This window comes from Eleutherodactylus coqui, chromosome 1 (assembly GCF_035609145.1).
Source record: "Eleutherodactylus coqui strain aEleCoq1 chromosome 1, aEleCoq1.hap1, whole genome shotgun sequence".
Classification (NCBI taxonomy): Eukaryota; Metazoa; Chordata; class Amphibia; order Anura; family Eleutherodactylidae; genus Eleutherodactylus; species Eleutherodactylus coqui.
Genome location: NC_089837.1, coordinates 515,929,216 through 515,950,312, shown reverse-complemented (window position 1 = coordinate 515,950,312; position 21,097 = coordinate 515,929,216). Strand labels below are relative to the sequence as shown.

The 21,097-nt window shown below is 46.3% G+C and overlaps 1 protein-coding gene across 1 annotated transcript in view; it reads left to right on the top strand.

Annotated features, from left to right (window-relative positions):
• Nucleotides 1-1,926: 1,926 nt before the first annotated feature.
• Nucleotides 1,927-21,097, top strand: part of LOC136614653 (keratin-associated protein 9-6-like) — a 30,899-nt gene continuing 11,728 nt past the window's right edge. The window contains exons 1-3 of the mRNA XM_066594126.1: nucleotides 1,927-2,084; nucleotides 3,473-3,589; nucleotides 4,609-4,728. Coding sequence (XP_066450223.1) covers nucleotides 2,004-2,084; nucleotides 3,473-3,589; nucleotides 4,609-4,728 — 318 coding nt within the window. The 5' untranslated portion in view covers nucleotides 1,927-2,003. The remainder of the gene's footprint in view (nucleotides 2,085-3,472; nucleotides 3,590-4,608; nucleotides 4,729-21,097) is intronic.

Below are 21,097 nucleotides of genomic sequence, written 5' to 3'. Positions count from 1 at the left end.
AATTTTACATGTCCCAAAAAAATAGATAAATGAAGACTAAAGTTCATCCCGCAAAAAACAAGCCCTTCTAGAGCTCTGGCAATGGAAAAATAAAATGATACGGCTCTTGGAATGTGGCGACACAAAAGCAAACCTTTAAGGAAAAAAATGTTTTAGTTGTACAAAAATAGCAAAACATAAAAAAACTGTATAAACTTGGTATCGCCAGGATCTTGTTGACTCAAAGAATAATGTTATCACATTCATTATTCTGCAAGCTGAACACCATAAAAATGGAATCCAAAAAACAAATTGCAGAATTTCTTTTTTTTCCCCAATCTCCCTACAAATTTTTTTTACAAAAGTTATGCAATACATTATATATACCCCAAAATAATGCCAACAAAAAGTACAACTTGTCCCGCAAAAAACAAGCCCTAATATGGCTGTGTCAATGGAAAAATGAAAAAGTTATGGCTCTTGGAACGCGACTCCAAAATTAGTTGAAATTAAATGATTAGACCATTTAAAAAACCTGCCCTGGTGGGTTTGACAGGGTGGTAAGAAACCCGCCATTCAAGGGGTTAAGTAAGAATACCCCTCCTAGACATCTATTACTAATTACAATGCCCCTTTTAGTAATAATAATGCTTTTAATTTGTTACATGCATTCAAAATAAAAAATACACATATTTTCCTCTGTTGCTTCTCCCAGTCTCTGCAATTCACATTAAACTAGTTTCAAACTGACTTTCAGTCTGCATCATCACATAACCAATCATGCAAGTGATTGGAGCAATGCAGATTGTAGAGGGTGCGATCATCGGAAGAGGTAAGTATATAAATTTTTAAATTGCATTTACTATGAATTTTAAAAAAATGAATCATATATGTATATATGCCCCAGGACCCAATTGACCCCACCAGCAGGATCTCTCCCAGTGGGTTCCAATGCAAGTGAGCCAATTCTGGGTACATTATTCTAGCAGTTGGTCTGGTCTGGCAATAAACAATACTAATAGCACTGACCTTTCAGCCACCATCTGTCTCACTTTCCTTTATAGTGTCTATAGTATAGCATTATATATTAGCAACATTTCTTACAGCAAAAACACCCAACAGTTATAGAAACCTTCACTGCAATAGTTTCACATATAAACAAGGTCCAACTGAATAGTGGACTCTCTAGGCTTTGGGCAGATTTGGCATAAAGCGGTATTTAACAGAAAATGTGCCATTATTACCCTTAACTCCTAGAGAAGGTATGGACTTTATACAGTGAATTCCCAGGTAAATACACATGAGTAATCTCTGTTAGCAACAGCTGACATGAGATTGGATAGATGAGTCCAGTTTGAAGTGCCAAGTTAGGACATAGAATATGGGCAGTGTGGGAGGATGAAAGTCTTAAAAAATTTAGGATAGGAGAGAAGTCAGGATAGGCGATAGAGAGAAGGACAAAGTTAGTAATCTAGCTGAGAATATAAGCAGGATACACTAACAGAAGGAGCAGTTTAAGAAACTTCTAGAACCTAGGAAAAATATTGCTCAGGCACCGGAGCGATGGGCAAAAGCACCCGAAGTAGTCTGGTAAGGAAGGAGATGGCAGGGGAAGAATTACACCAGCGTGCACTGACCATTTAAGAGATCAAGAATCATAGCATGTATTAGAGGTCTCAGTGGGAGGACACTGAGCAAGAGAACAGCGGCAGGAGGAGAGCAGTCCTATATTACTTGGCATCCTAATATATTGATATCTGGTCTGGCAACTTATATGCTCTGTTTACCTAGCATGTATTCAGTAAGAGAAAGCAAATATTAAATAGAACAGGATCCCGGATCCAGGATGGAACATTAAGTTCTAGTTGTTTTACTTTCTTTTGCGATCCAAAAGCTTTCTGACATTTATGAGGTTGAGGGAATTATTTATAAGCCATGTATACACTGCATCCTCCAGTCTCTCTTTCTTTGCCCGCTGGCTCGCTGTGTTCAAGTCGTTCATCATTAGCTTCTTCGCTATTGAAATGGCACAATTTAGGATGACGACCATCTTGCTATTTGTGGGTCTATCGCTCTGTTTCGAATTTGCACAGTCTGAATTAAAGGTAAAATGAATAATATTTCAAATTGTATTTTATTTACATTTATGTAGATATTTCAGGCTTCTATATCTGGTTTATATATTAACAATAGGGAAGCATTTTAAAATGAACCAAATTCCTATACTTGTGTAGCTCTGTAACACTTCATTTGCTAATAAAGTGCTCTAGGAAATGTATGTTGATAGTAGAAATTGTATATTGAAGTGGCCTGGGTGAGAGGTAGATGGCAGCACAGGGGCACATGGGAGCTTCAGGGGGCTCAGTATATTGCCTTTAGATTTCTTTGTACGGTTTCTTGGACTTTGTGTCCATACATCTAATAATGCTAGATTCAAAGTGTTTCACTGAGAGGTTTGCTGGCATTGAAAGGAAGTAATCAATGACTTTTACTGTAGAGGGCAATGACAGATAGAGGAGAGAGTACACTCAGTAGCAGTCCTGAAGAGAGGTGAGGGATGGATCTGGGACAGAAACTACTGGAGACAATGGAGAGATTAGGTAAAAAATTATACATATGCACACACATTACAGTTTGGAAGTGTCTAGAAAAAGATTTGTGTTAAGTATATGAACTAACATAGGGCGATAAAAGGGGGAGCCGGAAGAGGTGAGCAACTGCTGACTTGTCTTTTTTATGTCTGGTGAACACGTTGACAGGGGTTTCCCTTAACTCAGATAACCCCTTTAAATCAGTCTAAAAACCTCACTGCAATCAAACCCCACCCCCTATTCTGTTCCTTTTGGGGCAAAGCAATATTAAATTTGACTAAATCTATTTACGCAAAAAAGTGCCATATTTTCCAGAACTCCAGCGCATCAGCAGTAATACATGTGCCCCAATATTAATAATTCAGCCATGCAGTGTGTAAATGAAAAGTTCCCTGCTGCCCCTTATTCTTTTTGGGGATGCTACTCCAGCCCAGGTATTAGTTGCTACTTTAACTTAATGACAGGTTTATGTCCAAGCATAGAATGGAAAGGCCACACTTCTAATGCAACTCCGGGCCCCACAGCATCAGCATCTTCACTGCCCGACTCTACATCACTCATCTTGCTGAAACAATGTGTTTTTATGGGGTCTGCCTGTAGGGGCGCCGCTGATCTCCGGATAGGGCAGGATTGTGTGGAGGGAAGCTCAGCAGGAAATCCAGCATGTCTCATGCCGACTGCCATACATCCAGCAGCCAGGGCCAAGAGAAATCTTTTATAAAAGCTTCCTTCCAAGAGACTTCAGCAACATGCAGTAGATTTCACAACCAAAAATCCCCTTTTTCTGGGAATTTAATATATATATATTCCAAGTTGAATTGTCTTTTCTTCTTCATGTGAAATAAATGTGAAACCTTATAAACAAATTCACTTTATATATATTTCCTCTGTTTTACATTTAGTGCATGGACAGTCCTTGTATGACTAGTGCTGAATGTATGAGCAGCTGTTGCTACATATATCAACCGAATGGAATGGGTACATGTGTCGATTACATGTATAAGTCATGTTTCGGCCCGGTAAGTATCTGTATTCCGCTGTTGTATTGGTTTCTCCTCCGCACACAGTATAGTTCCTTCAACCATCAGATTGACCATATTTTCCTGATGCGGCTCTGACAATTTAATCCACGTCAGAACTCTGAGACTGAGATCTAGAATTCTGCTGGTGATTTTTGTGTTCATTTACACTTGGATGTAAAGTGAGGTACGGCAGATTTAACAACTATTGCGGTAATCAGGGAAGTCTCCCTTTTGCCTGGGAGTCTCCTGGATGTTACAGGAGAGTTGACACGTTATGGCCTGTTTCACACGAGCGACACAATATCCCCATGGGAAAATCGCGTTGGTGGTCCGTGTGATATCACTGCATTTTCTCATGGCGATATCATAATTTTGTGTCGCTACAAAGTCACACATGGTGCTGCAAAGTTGTGCAACTTTGTAGCACCATGTGCAAGGATTTTCGGGGAGAGAAAAGGGCCTTGAAATATAACCCCTTCCGAAAATAAGCACTGGCTGCATATAAAAAAAAAAAAAAAAAACATCACCTAAGAAGTGCTGTCAGCTCCATTGCATCTTTTTCCCGATCCCTGGCACTTGTCTTCAGGTACCTCCTCCTGGTTAGGGATTTGAAAATCCCTGCCTGCAGGAAGTGCTGCCTCTGATTGGCTGATTTTTTTGTTATGCAGCTAGGGCTTATTTTAGGGCTTTTACAGTAGGAATTGCTACTGTAAAAATTGCATCGCATCACACGAAAATGCATTTTCGTGCAATGTTTCCCGATGGAGAGGAAGGGAAACATGGGCTACAAAACCTTGCAAGTCGAAGGATGTCTCTAGCAACCTGCAATTTTTTTTTTGTCTTGCAATGTCGCATGCTACATCATTAATGTGAAGAACCTATAAAAAAGCATGGGCTTCACATACATGCATTTTGTAGCACCGGCGTATCGCGAGAAAATCATGCTATTTTGTCACCCGTGTGAAGAAGCCTTATAAACAAATTCACTAAACATTTAATTTCTGTTTTACGTTAAGGACAACGGAAATCAATGTTATTCCAGTGATGGATGTAACAGCGGGTGTTGCAAGATTTCCCAACCTCTGGAATATGCCAGATGTGTACCAAAGCTGGAAGGTCAGAAATGTCTCGGCCAGGTGAGTACCTGCATCCAGCCATTGTACTGGTTTGTCCTCCACATACAGTATAAGGTCTCATTCACAAGGTCCATAAACTGTTAGATTCACGTCAGATTTATCCACATAGATTTAACATTTTAATCCTCGTTAGAATATTGAGGCTGCGCTTTGGAATTCTTCTGTGGATTTTCTTGCACACACATGGATTTAGCATTGTGTATGTGCATCTCCAGACAGGTCTAAGTAACTATTTACATTGCCCATAAAATAAAAATTCTGAGCATCTTCTCTTGTAATTCTATATGGATGTTCCTCTTGTACCACACTAGAGATGAGCGAACGTACTCGTCCGAGCTTGATATTCGTGCGAATATTAGGGTGTTCGGGATGCTCGTTACTCGTAACGAGCACCACGCGGTGTTCCGGTTACTTTCAGTTTCCTCTCTGAGACGTTAGTGCGCTTTTCTGGCCAATTGAAAGACAGGGAAGGCATTACAACTTCCCCCTGTGATGTTCAAGCCCTATACCACCCCCCTGCTGTGAGTGGCTGGGGAGATCTGATGTCACCCGAGTATAAAAGTCGGCCCCTCCCGCGGCTCGCCACACATGCCTTGTGAGTTAGCTGAGGGAAAGTCCAGTTCTATTGGAGTTGCTGTAGGGAGAGTATTTGTAGTGAGTGTAGGCTTCAAGAACCCCAACGGTCCTTCTTAGGGCCACATCTACGTGTGTGCAGGCTGCTGTTAGCAGTGGAGACATTTTTTTTTTTGTCAAAATCGGCAGTGCAGAGCATTGCACCCGGTATTAGGGACAGAAGTGGTGCTTAGGCAGGGAGAGTGTTAGGAGTGAGTGTAGCCTTCAAGAACCTCAACGGTCCTTTCTAGGGCCACATTTAACTGTGTGGAGTACTGTGCAGGCTGCTGTTAGCTGTGTTGCTTTTTTTTTTCCTCAAAATCGGCGGTGCAGAGCATTGCACCCTGCATTGATACTACAGGCACATAATTGTGTAGGCAGGGCCACAACACAGTTATTAGTCATTGAATAGACGCGGTGGGCCTTTTCTTTTTTAACAAAAGGGAAAAAAGTATATTTGCCCTGCCTCTGTCAGTCCTAAGGGCTCTGGGTACGTGTGTGCTGCGTGGAGAACCTAAAAAAATCAGACGCAACCAGCTACGGTTGAGTGCAGCCTTGCGCCAATTTCTTTCCTGCCTGGGAAATACCTGCATTGCCACAGTTAATAACTCTGCAACAGTAAAGTTCTGTGACACTTTTGCAGGGCCGCAACACAGTTATATTAGTCATTGAATAGATGCAGTGGGCCTTTTCTTTTTTAACAAAAGGGAAAAAAGTATATTTGCCCTGCCTCTGACAGCCGTCAGGGCTCTGGGTACGTGTGTGCTGCGTGGAGAACGTAAAAAAATCAGACGCAACCAGCTACGGTTGAGTGCAGCCTTGCGCCAATTTCTTTCCTGCCTGGGAAATACCTGCTCTGCCACAGTTAATAACTCTGCAACAGTAAAGTTCTGTGACACTTTTGCAGGGCAGCAACACAGTGTCAGTTATTAAACTTATTATTCAGTGAATAGACGCAGTGGGCCTATCATTTTAAACAAAAGGGAAAAAAGTATATTTGCCCTGCCTCTGTCAGTCCTAAGGGCTCTGGGTACGTGTGTGCTGCGTGGAGAACCTAAAAAAATCAGACGCAACCAGCTACGGTTGAGTGCGGCCTTGCGCCAATTTCTTTCCTGCCTGGGAAATACCTGCTCTGCCACAGTTAATAACTCTGCAACACTAAAGTTCTGTGACACTTTTGCAGGGCCGCAACACAGTTATATTAGTCATTGAATAGATGCAGTGGGCCTTTTCTTTTTTAACAAAAGGGAAAAAAGTATATTTGCCCTGCCTCTGTCAGTCCTAAGGGCTCTGGGTACGTGTGTGCTGCGTGGAGAACCTAAAAAAATCAGACGCAACCAGCTACGGTTGAGTGCAGCCTTGCGCCAATTTCTTTCCTGCCTGGGAAATACCTGCTCTGCCACAGTTAATAACTCTGCAACAGTAAAGTTCTGTGACACTTTTGCAGGGCCGCAACACAGTTATTAAACTTATTATTCATTCACTAGAGGCAGTGGGCCTTTCCTTTTTAAAAAAAGTTAAAAACTTATATTTGGCCTGCAGGCTTGCGCCAATTTCTTTCCTGCCTGTGAAATCAAATCACTGGTAATACAGCATGCTGAGGGGTAAGGGTAGGCCTAGAGGACGTGGACGCGGCCGAGGACGCGTAGGCCCAAGTGAGGGTGTGGGCACAGGCCGAGCTCCTGATCCCGGTGTGTCGCAGCCGACTGCTGCGCGATTAGGAGAGAGGCACGTTTCTGGCGTCCCCACATTCATCGCCCAATTAATGGGTCCACGCGAGAGACCTTTATTAGAAAATGAGCAGTGTGAGCAGGTCCTGTCCTGGATGGCAGAAAGTGCTTCGAGCAACCTATCGTCCAGCCACAGTTCTGCGCCGTCCACTGCTGCAAATCCGAATCCTCTGTCTGCTGCTCCTCCTTCCTCCCAGCCTCCTCACTCCACTACAATGACATATGCTCAGGAGCGGGAACACTCCCAGGAACTGTTCTCGGGCCCCTGCTCAGATTGGGCAGCAGTGGTTCCTCTTCCACCAGAGGAGTTTATCGTCACTGATGCACAACCATTGGAAAGTTCCCGGGGTCCGGGGGATGAGGCTGGGGACTTCCGCCAACTGTCTCAAGAACTTTCTGTGGGTGAGGAGGACGATGACGATGAGACACAGTTGTCTTGCAGTGAGGTAGTAGTAAGGGCAGTAAGTCCGAGGGAGGAGCGCACAGAGGATTCGGAGGAAGAGCAGCAGGACGATGAGGTGACTAACCCCACCTGGTGTGCAACGCCTACACAGGGCAGGTCTTCAGAGGGGGAGGCACAGGCAGCAGCAGGGCAGGTTGCAAAAGGCAGTGCGGTGGCCAGGGGTAGAGGCAGGGCCAGACCGAATAATCCACCAACTGTTTCCCAAAGCGCACCTTCGCGCCATGCCACCCTGCAGAGGCCGAGGTGCTCTAAGGTCTGGCAGTTTTTCACCGAGACGCCTGACGACCGACGAACAGTGGTGTGCAACCTTTGTCGCGCCAAGATCAGCCGGGGAGCCACCACCAACAGCCTCACCACCACCAGCATGCGCAGACATATGATGGCCAAGCACCCCACAAGGTGGGACGAAGGCCGTTCACTGCCTCCGGTTTGCACCGCTGCCTCTCCCCCTGTGCCCCAACCTGCCACTGAGATCCAACCTCCCTCTCAGGACACAGGCACTACCGTCTCATGGCCTGCACCCACACCCTCACCTCCGCTGTCCTCGGACCCATCCACCAATGTCTCGCACCGCACAGTCCAGCCGTCGCTAGCGCAAGTGTTGGAGCGCAAGCGCAAGTACGCCGCCACGCACCCGCACGCTCAAGCGTTAACCGTCCACATAGCCAAATTTATCAGCCTTGAAATGCTGCCGTATAGGGTTGTGGAAACAGAGGCTTTCAAAGCTATGATGGCGGCGGCGGCCCCGCGCTACTCAGTTCCCAGTCGCCACTACTTTTCCCGATGTGCCGTCCCAGCCCTGCACGACCACGTCTCCCGCAACATTGTACGCGCCCTCACCAATGCGGTTAGTGGCAAGGTCCACTTAACTACGGACACGTGGACAAGCACAGGCGGGCAGGGCCACTACATCTCCCTGACGGCACATTGGGTGAATTTAGTGGAGGCTGGGACAGAGTCAGAGCCTGGGACCGCTCACGTTTTACCCACCCCCAGAATTGCGGGCCACAGCTCGGTGGTGGTATGTTCGGCGGTGTATGCTTCCTCCACTAAAGCACCCTCCTCCTCCTCCTCCTCAACCTCTGTCTCGCAATCTAGATGTGTCAGCAGCAGCAGGACGTCGCCAGCAGTCGGTGTCGCGCAGTGTGGCAGCACAGCGGTGGGCAAGCGTCAGCAGGCCGTGCTGAAACTACTCAGCTTAGGAGATAGGAGGCACACGGCCCACGAACTGCTACAGGGTCTGACAGAGCAGACCGACCGCTGGCTTGCGCCGCTGAGCCTCCAACCGGGCATGGTCGTGTGTGACAACGGCCGTAACCTGGTGGCGGCTCTGCAGCTCGGCAGCCTCACGCATGTGCCATGCCTGGCCCATGTCTTTAATTTGGTGGTTCAGCGCTTTCTGAAAAGCTACCCCCACTTGTCATACCTGCTCGGAAAGGTGCGCCAGCTCTGCGCACATTTCCGCAAATCCCACACGGACGCTGCCACCCTGCGCACCCTGCAACATCGCTTTAATCTGCCAGTGCACCGACTGCTGTGCGACGTGCCCACACAGTGGAACTCTACGCTCCACATGTTGGCCAGATTCTATGAGCAGCGTAGAGCTATAGTGGAATACCAACTCCAACTTGCGCAGCGCAGTGGGAGTCAGCCTCCTCAATTATTTACAGAAGAGTGGGCCTGGTTGGCAGCCATCTGCCAGGTCCTTGGAAAATTTGAGCAGTCTACCCAGGTGGTGAGCGGGGATGCTGCAATCATTAGCGTCACCATTCCTCTGCTATGCCTCTTGAGAAGTTCCCTGCAAAGCATAAAGGCAGACGCTTTGGAATCAGAAACGGAGGCGGGGGAAGACAGTATGTCGCTGGATAGTCAGAGCAACCTCATGTCTATATCTCAGCGCGTTGAGGAGGAGTGGGAGGAGCATGAGGAGGAGGGGGAAGAGACAGCTTGGCCCATTGCTGAGGGGACAGATGCTGCTTGCCTGTCATCCTTTCAGCGTGTATGGCCAAAGGAGGAGGAGGAGGAGGAGGGGGAGGAGCATGAGGAGGAGGGGGAAGAGACAGCTTGGCCCACTGGTGAGGGTACAGATGCAGCTTGCCTGTCATCCTTTCAGCGTGTATGGCCAGAGGAGGAGGAGAAGGAGGAGGATCCTGAAAGTGATCTTCCGAGTGAGGACAGCCATATGTTGCGTACAGGTACCCTGGCACACATGGCTGACTTCATGTTAGGATGCCTTTCTCGTGACCCTCGCGTTACACGCATTCTGGCCACTACGGATTACTGGGTGTACACACTGCTCGATCCACGGTATAAGGAGAGCCTTTGCACTCTCATTCCCGAAGAGGAAAGGGGTTCGAGAATGATGCTATACCACAGGGCGCTGGTGGACAAACTGATGGTAAACTTCCCATCCGACAGCGCTAGTGGCCGAAGGCGCATTTCCGCGGCCCAGGTAGCAGGGGAGGCGCAGAGATCAGGCAGCATGTACAGCGCAGGCAGGGGAACACTCTCTAAGGCCTTTGACAGCTTTATGGCTCCCCAGCAAGACTGTGTCACCGGTCCCCAGTCAAGGCTGAGTTGGCGGGAGCACTGTAAAAGGATGGTGAGGGAGTACGTAGCCGATTGCACCACCGTCCTCGGTGACGCCTCTGCCCCCTACAACTACTGGGTGTTGAAGCTGGACACGTGGCCTGAACTCGCGCTGTATGCCCTGGAGGTGCTTGCTTGTCCTGCGGCTAGCGTCTTGTCAGAGAGTGTGTTTAGTGTGGCTGGGGGAATCATCACGGATAAGCGTACCCACCTGTCAACCGACAGTGGTGACAGGCTTACACTCATCAAGATGAACAAAGCCTGGATTTCCCCAGACTTCTCTTCTCCACTTGCGGACAGCAGCGATACCTAAGCAATACGTAGGCTGCACCCGCGGATGGAAGCATCGTTCTCTATCACCATCCAAAACGGGGACCTTTTTGCTTCATCTTTCCTAGTATAATATTCCTCCTCCTCCTCCTGCTCCTCCTCCTGAAACCTCACATAATCACGCCAAACGGGCAATTTTTCTTAGGCCCAGAAGGCTCAGTCATATAATTTTTCTAAACAATTTTTATACGTTTCAATGCTCGTTAAAGCGTTGAAACTTTCACCTGAACCAATTTATATTTTTTTTACTGGGCTGCCCCCAGGCCTAGTTACAAATTAAGCCACATTAACCAAAGCGATTAATGGGTTTCACCTGCCCTCTTGGTTGAGCATGGGCAATTTTTCAGAGGTACATTAGTACTGTTGATACAGCAATTTTTGTGGGCCCTCGCCTACAGTGTAATCAAATTAATTTTTAGCCCACCTGCATTACAGCTGACGTTACATCAGCTGTGTTGGGCACTGCAATGGGATATATTTATGTACCGCCGGTGGGTTCCAGGGAGCCACCCATGCTGTGGGTCCACAGGCAGTTGTAAATGCATCTGTGTCCACTTCTAAAGAACCCCAGTCTGACTGGGGCATGCAGTGTGGACCGAAGCCCACCTGCATTAAGCACGACATTACTACCTCAGCTGTGTTGGGCAATGCAATGGGATATATTTATGTACCGCCGGTGGCTTCCTGGCACCCACCCATGCTGTGGGTCCACAGGGAGTTGTAAATGCATCTGTGTCCACTTCTAAAGAACCCCAGTCTGACTGGGGCATGCAGTGTGGGCCGAAGCCCACCTGCATTAAGCATGACATTACTACCTCAGCTGTGTTGGGCAATGCAATGGGATATTTTTATGTACCGCCGGTGGGTTCCAGGGAGCCATCCATGCTGTGGGTGCACACGGAATTCCCATTGCGGAGTTGTACCTGCCTGTGACTATATATAAAAAAACGCGGTCTGACTGGGGCATGCAGAAACCTTGACAGAATGAATAGTGTGTGGCACATAGGTTCCCCATTGCTATGCCCACGTGTGCAGCTCCTGATGGAGGTGGCACAGGATTGGATTTCTCATTGCTTCTGTACAGCATTGTGGGCTATCGCCGCGCCACTTTTAAAGAGGGTCGCTGCCTAGCCGTGCCAACCCTCTGCAGTGTGTGCCTGCTTTTCCTGTGGCAGACGCACTTATAAATAGACATGAGGGTGGCGTGGCATGAGGGCAGCTGAAGGCTGGGCAGGGACAGTTTGGTGTGCGCTGTGGACACTGGGTCGTGGGGGGGGGGGATTTGGCAGCATGTAACCCAGGAGAAGTGGCAGCGGAGTGTCATGCAGGCAGTGATTGTGCTTTGTTGGAGGTAGTGTGGTGCTTAGCTAAGGTATGCATTGCTAATGGGGGCTTTTCAGATGTAAAAGTTGTTGGGGGGGCACTCTTGCCGCTATTGTGGCTTAATAGTGGGACCTGTGAACTTGAGATGCAGCCAAACATGTAGCCCCTCGCCTGCCCTATCCGTTGCCATGTCGTTCCCATCACTTTCTTGAATTGCCCCGATTTTCACAAATGAAAACCTTAGCGAGCATCGGCGATATACAAAAATGCTCGGGTCGCCCATTGACTTCAATGGGGTTCATTACTCGAAACGAACCCTCGAGCATCGTGAAAAATTCGTCTCGAGTAACGAGCACCCGAGGATTTTGGTGCTCGCTCATCTCTAGTCAAAACGCATTTCATTAGTAATGCCGGAGCTGGGAAGGCAATAGGGAAGAGAGCTTTCTGGAAAAAGGGAGTGGTGGAAAAGGGGGCAGTGGCTGGGTTCAGACAGTTGGAAAAGGATCATGTGACCTGGCACTGGGAGCCATGTTACCTAGGAAGAAGATGGAGAAGAAGCTAGAGTAGAAGTGAAGAGTGGAGTCTGAAGTTCCAAGAGAGAAGAAAAGAGAAGTAGGGGTGAGTAGTGAAGTCCCAAGATAGAGGGTGAGAAGAAGAGGCAGGGGAGAAGTCCCAAGATAGAGGGTGAGAAGAAGAGGCAGGGGAGAAGTCCCAAGATAGAAGACAGCGGAGTGAAGGGCACAGCAGGGAAGTCCCAAGACTCACCAAGATGGAGGCCCTGCTTCAGAGGATTAGAGCGGAGGTAGAAGAACATGGTATGCAGTGGCTGGAGGCAATCTCAGGAGCAGCGCCGGCGGAGGAGAAACTGGTGCTAACTGTTAATGCGGGGAGAGAGCGGAGGCCCAGGAGAGCAAGCGCCTCTGCGTGCTTGAGTCCGGAGGAGATATCGGTGCACGAAAGCTGCAGAGGGAGCCCATTCCCGGTCGTTCCTTCAGGTCCTCGGGAGCACAGAGGAGGATGGGTCAGGACAGGCCTGGAAAAATTCCCGATAAGCAACGCGGTGCCACATCAGGTGCTAGGCTGCGTGCCACCAGGAGGGTGGGGCATAGTAGGAGACAGCACTATGTGGCAGGGGGCAGAATTGGGGGCTGTTTACCCAGGAGAGGCACAAGTGTGGAGCAGCTCTGCAGCAGCGGAGCTAGACTGAGGCAAAGAGCTGCTGGTGGAGATCAAAGCCCTAGTGGAAATGAAGCAGGAGAGGCCATGGGTGGGCAGCAGGCAGCTGGTCCAGAGAGGAGAGGAAGAGTGGGAGACCCCAGAAGAAGAGTGGCGGCTATGGCAACAGCGGTGCAGGAGCAGCTGGGATGAGAGCAGAGGAACAGGATGAAGGAAGAGGAGCCCAAACGTCTGGAAGAAGGCGGGTTCACAGCCCCTACGGAGCCGGGTGAGTTATCAATTATGTCTTGTTTGTTGACTTTAGTGGGGCAGTTTGCGCCTGCGAGGGGGGGGTGTAGGGAGTAAGACATTTGGCGCGTTGCCATTAGGTGACGCGTGAATTGGGGGTGGAGACTTTAGAAATTTTTATCTGACAGCTGTGGGACATGTGTCAGAGACAGGAGTTGGGTGGGGGTCCGTTGATGGTGTTGGCATGGACCACACCGTCCAGAGCATCTATTAGCTGTGAAAGCATCCAAACGGGAAGTTCGGTTGGGGTGACTGAGACTGAGCAGTCGGCGGGGGGTAGCAGTCGCAGTACAGACGGAGAAAGACAGAGACGGTGTATGGTTAGATGATAAGGCCAAAGGTGAGGTATATTTGTACTTTGAGGGGCCATTACGGGCACACCTGAAAAATGAGGCGAGGGTAAAAATCTGGTGGGACGAGTATGTGGAGATATTTTCTGTACTTCCACTAGAGAAGTTTAATTTAGATAAGGGAAAAAGGACGAAGTACAAGTTGGAAAAGGAGGAGTAGCAGAGTTGGCATTTAATTCTACAGACCTTCAACAACTGGCTCCAAGCGTTCGCCATATTGGTGAACGTTATAGGGAAAAAGGCACCTGAAAATTGTTCTTGGCTTTTTTCCTACCTGGACTCAATTGGGGAGGCCTATCAGGTGTATGGGGGGCAGACCTGGCTGCGTTATGACGAGCAGTTCAGGCAGCGTAAAGCAGTCCGTCCCTTGATCCAATGGGATTAAAAGGACATTGGGTTGTGGTAAAAGGCCCCGGTGAGATACAGAGAGCCCTTTCTTAGGGAGGCAGGGATGTCAGGCTCAGCAAACAGTTCGCAGTGAGAAAACCAGGCGGGACAAAGTGGAGGGAACCGGTTTGGCCTTTGTTGGCAATTCAACAAAGGCCCATGTAGGTTTCAGGCGGGATGCAGATTCAAGCATATCTGTTCCCTGTGTAATGTGAGGTCTCATGCGGCCGCCAAGTGCTTTTGGAAGGGAAAAGGAAAGGAACAGGGTTTCGGTGGAAAAACAGATGACCGCAGTGAGGCTGGAAAGGATGATGCCCTACCTAAATAGGTACCCAGATAGGGAAAAGGCAAAGGAGGGTTTCCGGGATGGTTTTAGAATCCCGCCCCTAGATCACGTAGTCTCAATTTCCAAAAAGAATTTGCGGTCAGCACTGTTGTGCCATGCTGTGGTATTGGAAAAACTGGAAAAGGATGTTAGTTTAGGGCGTATGGCGGGACCTTTTAAGGAACCTCCTCAGCGGGATTTCATAGTATCACCATTAGGTGTAGTGCCCAAAAAAGAGCCGAATAAGTTTTGGTTAATACATCACCTATCACACCCGAAAGGGGGGTCAGTTAATGACGGTATAGACCCTGAGCTTTGTTTAGTGGTGTATACATCGTTTGATGCTGTGGTTCGGTGGGTGAGGAAGTATGGTGCTGATGTTTTGATGGCGAAGGCTATCATTCAGACATCTTTTTGTTTGCTACCAGTGGCACTGGAAAGTATTTGGCTGTTGGGGTGTTTTTGGAAAGGGGATTATTTTGTGGATCGATGTTTGCCCATGGGATGCTCCATCTCATGTGCATATTTTGAGGCTTTCGGCATTTTTTTAGAATGGGTAGTGAGGGATACGGCAGAATCCCATTCGGTCATTCATTACCTGGATCACTTTCCGTGTGTTAGCCCGGGGGGGGGGGGGGGGGCTAATGTGTGCAGGCCTGTTAGGGACATTACAGTGGGTTGCTCATCGATTTGGGGTGTCGTTGGCACTTGAAAAGACAGAAGGCCCAACGACCTGTTTGAGTATTTTGGGCATTACCATAAACACTGTGTCTATGGAATGCAAGCTACCAAAAGAGAAGCTGAAGGATCTGTAGATGGAGGTGGAAGAAAGCCAAAGGGTCTACAAAAAACACACTTCCTGATTTACAGTCATTATTGGGGAAGCTTAACTTTGCTTGCTGAATAATGCCGATGGGGCGAGTTTTCTGTAGGAGATTGGCAACAGCTACAGCCGGGGTGCGAGCGCCGCATCATTTTATTCATTTAGGATATAGTGACACCTATAATATTACACCAGCGTGGCTGTCCTGCATATTCTTGGTGTACAAAGTACTGACACCCTGGGCCCCCAGCATTTAAGGGCCAGGCTGCTTCTTGCGTGGTGCACCACACGTATCTGTGCGACTGGCACACTATACAACACCGATGGTATTCTTGGTGGGGCGTAAAAATCACTTTCAGAGAAAAAAGTGCCCTAAAACATATCATTCTTTATAAGTATATACGCTAAAAACTTTGGGGCATGGACTAACAAGATGAACAAACAGGCAACAATTTGTGTATCAATATCAGTTACACTTAGGTTTTTCAGAATTCAAAACAACGAAAATATAGAAGTGTAAAACATCCGCCTCTTATTGGTTTGTGAGTAATTACACTCTGAGCATCTAACAGTAACAGAGATGCAATCCTAGTAACCCACTTATAGTACTCTCAAACCTATATGGACCTCTGATGTAGAGCAATGCTATAACAAATTGTCCTCTCACAGCCCAGAAGGACCCTAGGGTAATGGCACGGCTATATTACGACTATTTGATAGAGTAATCCTGCTAAAACTGACTTTTACCGATAATTCTTTAGTAGGGGCAAAGAATGATAAACTTATTCATGGAGACCTGACAAAAAGCTATAAAGACTGGTTGAGAAACCCCCTAATCTAGAGGGACAAGTCCATCAGACTAAATGAAAAGGTACAAGGTAGTTCAACACGTTTCAGTTGGACCTTCAACTCATCAGGAACCAGGTGGTCTTATGCATTACTATAGGGGAGTTTGATGTAGCTAGCACCCCTATATATCCAGAACCCTAGACCTACAACACTGTCTAGGGAATCATGCCAGGATAAAAATGCTCCAATGTATAGAAGAGTTTATGCTGCAATATCCCTGGATATTACTATATTGCTGCTTGTGAACGCAATTTTCGGCTGCGCTGTGGCCGTGACATGACCGTCCGAAAATCTTCATGGCCGTATGAAAGAGGCCTATAAATTCTGTATAGATTTGTTATCTCCATAACTGTGCTGACCCATAGAATAACATTAACTTTTAATGCAATGTATATGTTGTAGAAATAAAACCTCCTAAAAAAAATGAGCAATTGCTTTTTGGGTTTTTTTTTCTCACTTAGAAATTTTTAAGTTTTCAATGCATTATATGGTACATTAAAGTGACTCTCCAGGCTTGGAGAAACAAAGATGGCCACACCAGCTTCTCTTATTGCCTGATGCATACTGTGCATTAGTATGCACCATTATCCTGAGACGCTACACTTTCTTTAATTAATCAGTGCTGGCCCATAAGCAGTGCTGACCACAGAGCAATATGTAGTATTTTGGGCACTGCATAGTACGCAATGGTAGTCTATCAGGCAGTCAGAGTAGCTGTTTGGCCATCTTTGTTACTCCAGGTTCGGAGGGTAGCTTTAAAATGGTACCATTAAAAAAAATACAACTCGTCCTATAAAATAAAGAACTCAGACCGCTATGTTGTAAAAATAAAAGGTATGGCTCATAGAATGCGGGGACAAAAGATATCCTATACAAATATTATATCTGAGATCTAACTCTGCGCTAAAAGCTTATGATTATTGAAATAATCGAGTTGGAAGAAGAACTGAGACCCCCTATTCCAACTTCCATTAAAATCAATTGGAGTAAAAATTGGGGGTCTCTATTTTGGTCTTCAAAATGTCCCTGGAACGGGGGGCGTGGCCTAGATGCAGACAGAGACAGTCGCATAACCCCGAGCTCTGCTCTTATTCAGCCTGCATAGCGACCTAAAGCTATTCCAGCCTCACCAAAAGCATACAAAAGCGGACCGGAGATCTTCTGCAAGAAGATGCCTAAAAGAAGGAACACCAAAACCCCGCTGAACAAAGTTTCACACTTCTTCACCACCCGCGGCCCGAGGAGACCGGGACCGCTGAGCAAAGATGGCTCCCTCACATCCACAAGCTCCAGCGGAAGAACGGAGGACTCATCCTCTTTGCTCTCCGGCGATACAAACCAGTACGCCGACCAGGAGCTGCAGGGAGAGGAGATGCCGCTGATCACATCCCGGCGCAGGGTGAGTGTATAAGCCGAGGACTGTGATAATGCGGCTCCACAAGGCCGCAAAATGGCGCTCTCAGCCTCCATCTGCTCCCTCCACTCCCTCTGCGTGCCATGAGAAGCAGCGTCCCCGTCTCTCTCCACTCACAAGCCAATCTCATGGGGACTCCACACATGAACCTGATCCCATCATCAACGTTCCATCATCTAACATGCCTGCTACAGAAGATTTTATTAAACAAATGATCCTAGCACTAAGAGGATCATTACAAAAAGATATTAAATCCCTATCAAACACAGTCAACTGCTCCATACAAGATCTTGAAGAAAGAACTGACCACATTGACAACAAAATGGGAGAAGTTACCGCATCCCATAATAAACTAATTGACGAACACTATTCCTTAGAGGATGAAGTGGAAGCTATAAAGAATAAACTCATAGACCTGGAGGACAGAAGCAGGAGATGCAATGTCAAAATTAGAGGCATCCCAGAGAGTGTCCCACAACACGATCTAAAAAGCTTTCTCACCAAGCTAATCAAAAGCATCCTTCCAAATGCTACAGAATTAGATTGCACAATCGACAGAGCGCATAGATTGCTAAAACCAAACTTTCTACCAGTCTCCGTCGCACGGGACGTAATCGCTAAATTCCATTTCTTTCACATAAAAGACGCTCTGATGACAGCCTCAAGAAAGCAGGGCTCCCTGCCACCCCCTTACACGAATATTAGCCTCTTCACCAACTTGTCACAGAATACAATTCAAGCAAGAAAGGCTTTTTCATTAATCACCTCATCCCTGAGAGCCGCGAAAATACCTTACAAATGGGGTTTCCCTGCCAAATAATAGTCCATAAAGATAATACAGTGCATGCTCTAGCTTCTCCAGAAGATGGCGCCAATGTTCTATCAAAATGGAATATTCTACTTCCAGAAGAACCTCAACCAGGCAAGCCTCAGAGATCTCTAAAATCTTCCCATCGCCGTACGCTCCCTACTACCCCTCCATGAGAGTCATACAGGTACTCTAATTGCCCTCCTTTTACATTAGATGCTGGACACATTCTTCGCTGACCTTCAACGTCAGGCTGATTGTCTGCAAGCCGAACTTTTCGCCCCCCCAACAAGATTCAGGTTTTTATACCTGCTCTTATTCAATGTTTAATCTGTTTTGTTCTACAGGTTCTTTGCTATTGTCTTGGAGTGCACATTTCAATGCTTTTATATAATAAGAACGGCTATTTAACGTTTGCTCTCCTCTATAACTTGAATAGCGCAACATACATATCTCTTAATGTTACCAGGCATATTACTGTTTCCGCCTGCTTTTTTGTTACAGGTTCACATGTTATTTACGCTACCTTTCTGTCTCAGCTCGATATGCTCACAACCTACCTCCATAATGGCTATAAAAATCTGCTCCCAGAACATTAGGGGATTAAATTCCCCGTTTAAATGCGCGATGGCCTGGAAAGACGCTAAAGCGTCCAACATCGATATTTTATGTCTACAAGAAACCCAATTTGCTCAACAGTTCTGCCCTAAATTCTCAAATAAACAATATCCACATATCTTCTTCTCGAATGCCCACAAAAAACATGCCGGAGTATTAATCGCCCTGAGAGACAATCTCCGCTTCTCTCTTAATAAACAAATTTCAGATGAGAAGGGCAGATATCTGATACTGCAGGATACTATTAACAACTCCCCGATAACTCTGGTGAACGTCTATGCACCTAATAAATCCCAGATCTCCTTCTTGAACAAATTAATAAAAAAGATCAAAAAGGTCCTCACGGGTAAATTGATCTTATGTGGAGATTTCAACATGATAGTGGATAGAGAGATAGATTCCACGGCACCCACTAGGAACATGTTAGTTCTTCACCCCTGGTTACATAAAGAGGGTTTATATGACACATTCAGGTGTCTCAACTCCTCCTCAAGGGAATTCACCTTTTTCTCTCCAAGACATAAGACTTATTCAAGGATCGATATGTTCCTGGTGGATAGTATTTGATTGTGATTTATTTATGTATATAAAGGTGTGTATTTGATTGTGATTTATTTATGTATATAAAGGTGTGTATTTGATTGTGTATGTAATGCTTGAGAAAGACGGCTGTGTACCGTTGAAACACGTCGCAATAAAAGTTATTTAATTTATATAACGGAGTTTCCTGGTCCCGTGAGCGCGGGGGGTCTTTTTCTTTATACTGTTCCTGGTGGATAGGGGAACTCTCAATTTAATTATTGACACTACGATTGGTGTCACCACATGGTTAGACCACTCGCCAATATTTATGAAAATGAATATCGGAGCCCCTTGTGCCCTAACAAAAATTTGGTGCAACGACACTAACCTATATAAAACACCTGAAAACAAAAACATAATCAATAAAGCATTAGAGGAGCATTTTTCTATCAACTCCACTGCTGACATTAATAACACTACGCTCTGGAATGCCCATAAGGCAGTTATAAGAGGGTTCCTAATAAAACTCAAAATTAAACAAAACATAAATAAAAGAGAGAAAATAGACCTCTTACTAGAAAAGATTAAAAAAATGGAAATACTCCACCGAAAATCTTCCCAAAATAAATTCTTACTAGAACTGGCTTCCTTGAGGAGAGAATTAAAAAAAAAAAACGCTTCTAGATAACTATAACAAAGGCCTGATGTATTCTAAAGCAAACTTCTACTCCCACATGGACAAGCCTTCGAGACTGATGGCTAATCTTGTCAAAAAAAAGCAAGTAAAAGCAAAAATCCCATTTATCACTAAAAACAACACCTCTCAGATAAAAATTTCCCACCCCCAGCTGATAGCTGAACAATTTAAAGATTACTACAACAACCTCTATAATTTGACAGACAGTCCCAACACTTTTCAGCCCACTCAGGATTCTATAAACAAGTTTCTGAATGGAGTGACCCTCCCCACACTAGAATTAAAAAGAGACTTCTTGAACAAACCAATTTCCAATACAGAGATTTACAAGGCCATCCAAGACCTAAAAAACCATAAATCCCCTGGACCTGACGGTCTTTCAAATGAGTATTATAAGACCTTTGCCCCCTTATTATCTCCCTAATTAATTTCTTTATTCAACTATGCGATGGACCAGGGCTCCATGCCTGAAGAAATGCTCCTGGCCACTATTGTCACCATACCTAAGCCAGGAAAGCCCTCCACAACACCAGCAAATTTTAGGCCTATTTCTCTTTTGAATTCTGATCTAAAGATTTATGCCAAGATATTGGCCTCTAGACTCCTGGAGGTCCTACCCACGGTCATCCACAACGACCAAGTGGAATTTACTAAAGGAAGAAGTGCAACAGATGGCACACGCAAAATCCAGAACCTGCTGGAGCGGGTCACCTCGAGTCGGACGCCTTCTCTCTTCCTTTCCCTGGATGCAGAGAAGGCGTTCGATAAAGTCCATTGGGGTTTCACATTTGAAGTGCTTCGAAGGTTTGGAGTGGGTGATAACTTTCTCTGTACTGTCCAAGCCCTTTATACGAGACCCTCTGCCAGGGTCCTAGTTGATGGAGTACTATCCTCACCTTTTTCCATATCGAATGGTACCCGACAGGGTTGCCCCCTGTCCCCATTGCTATTCGTTATGCTGATAGAACCCCTTGCGGAAATGATTAGAATCTCTCCGGAAATTAGAGGTGTGTCATGGGACTAAGACAGCACAAAATCGGTCTCTTTGCTGATGACATTATTATC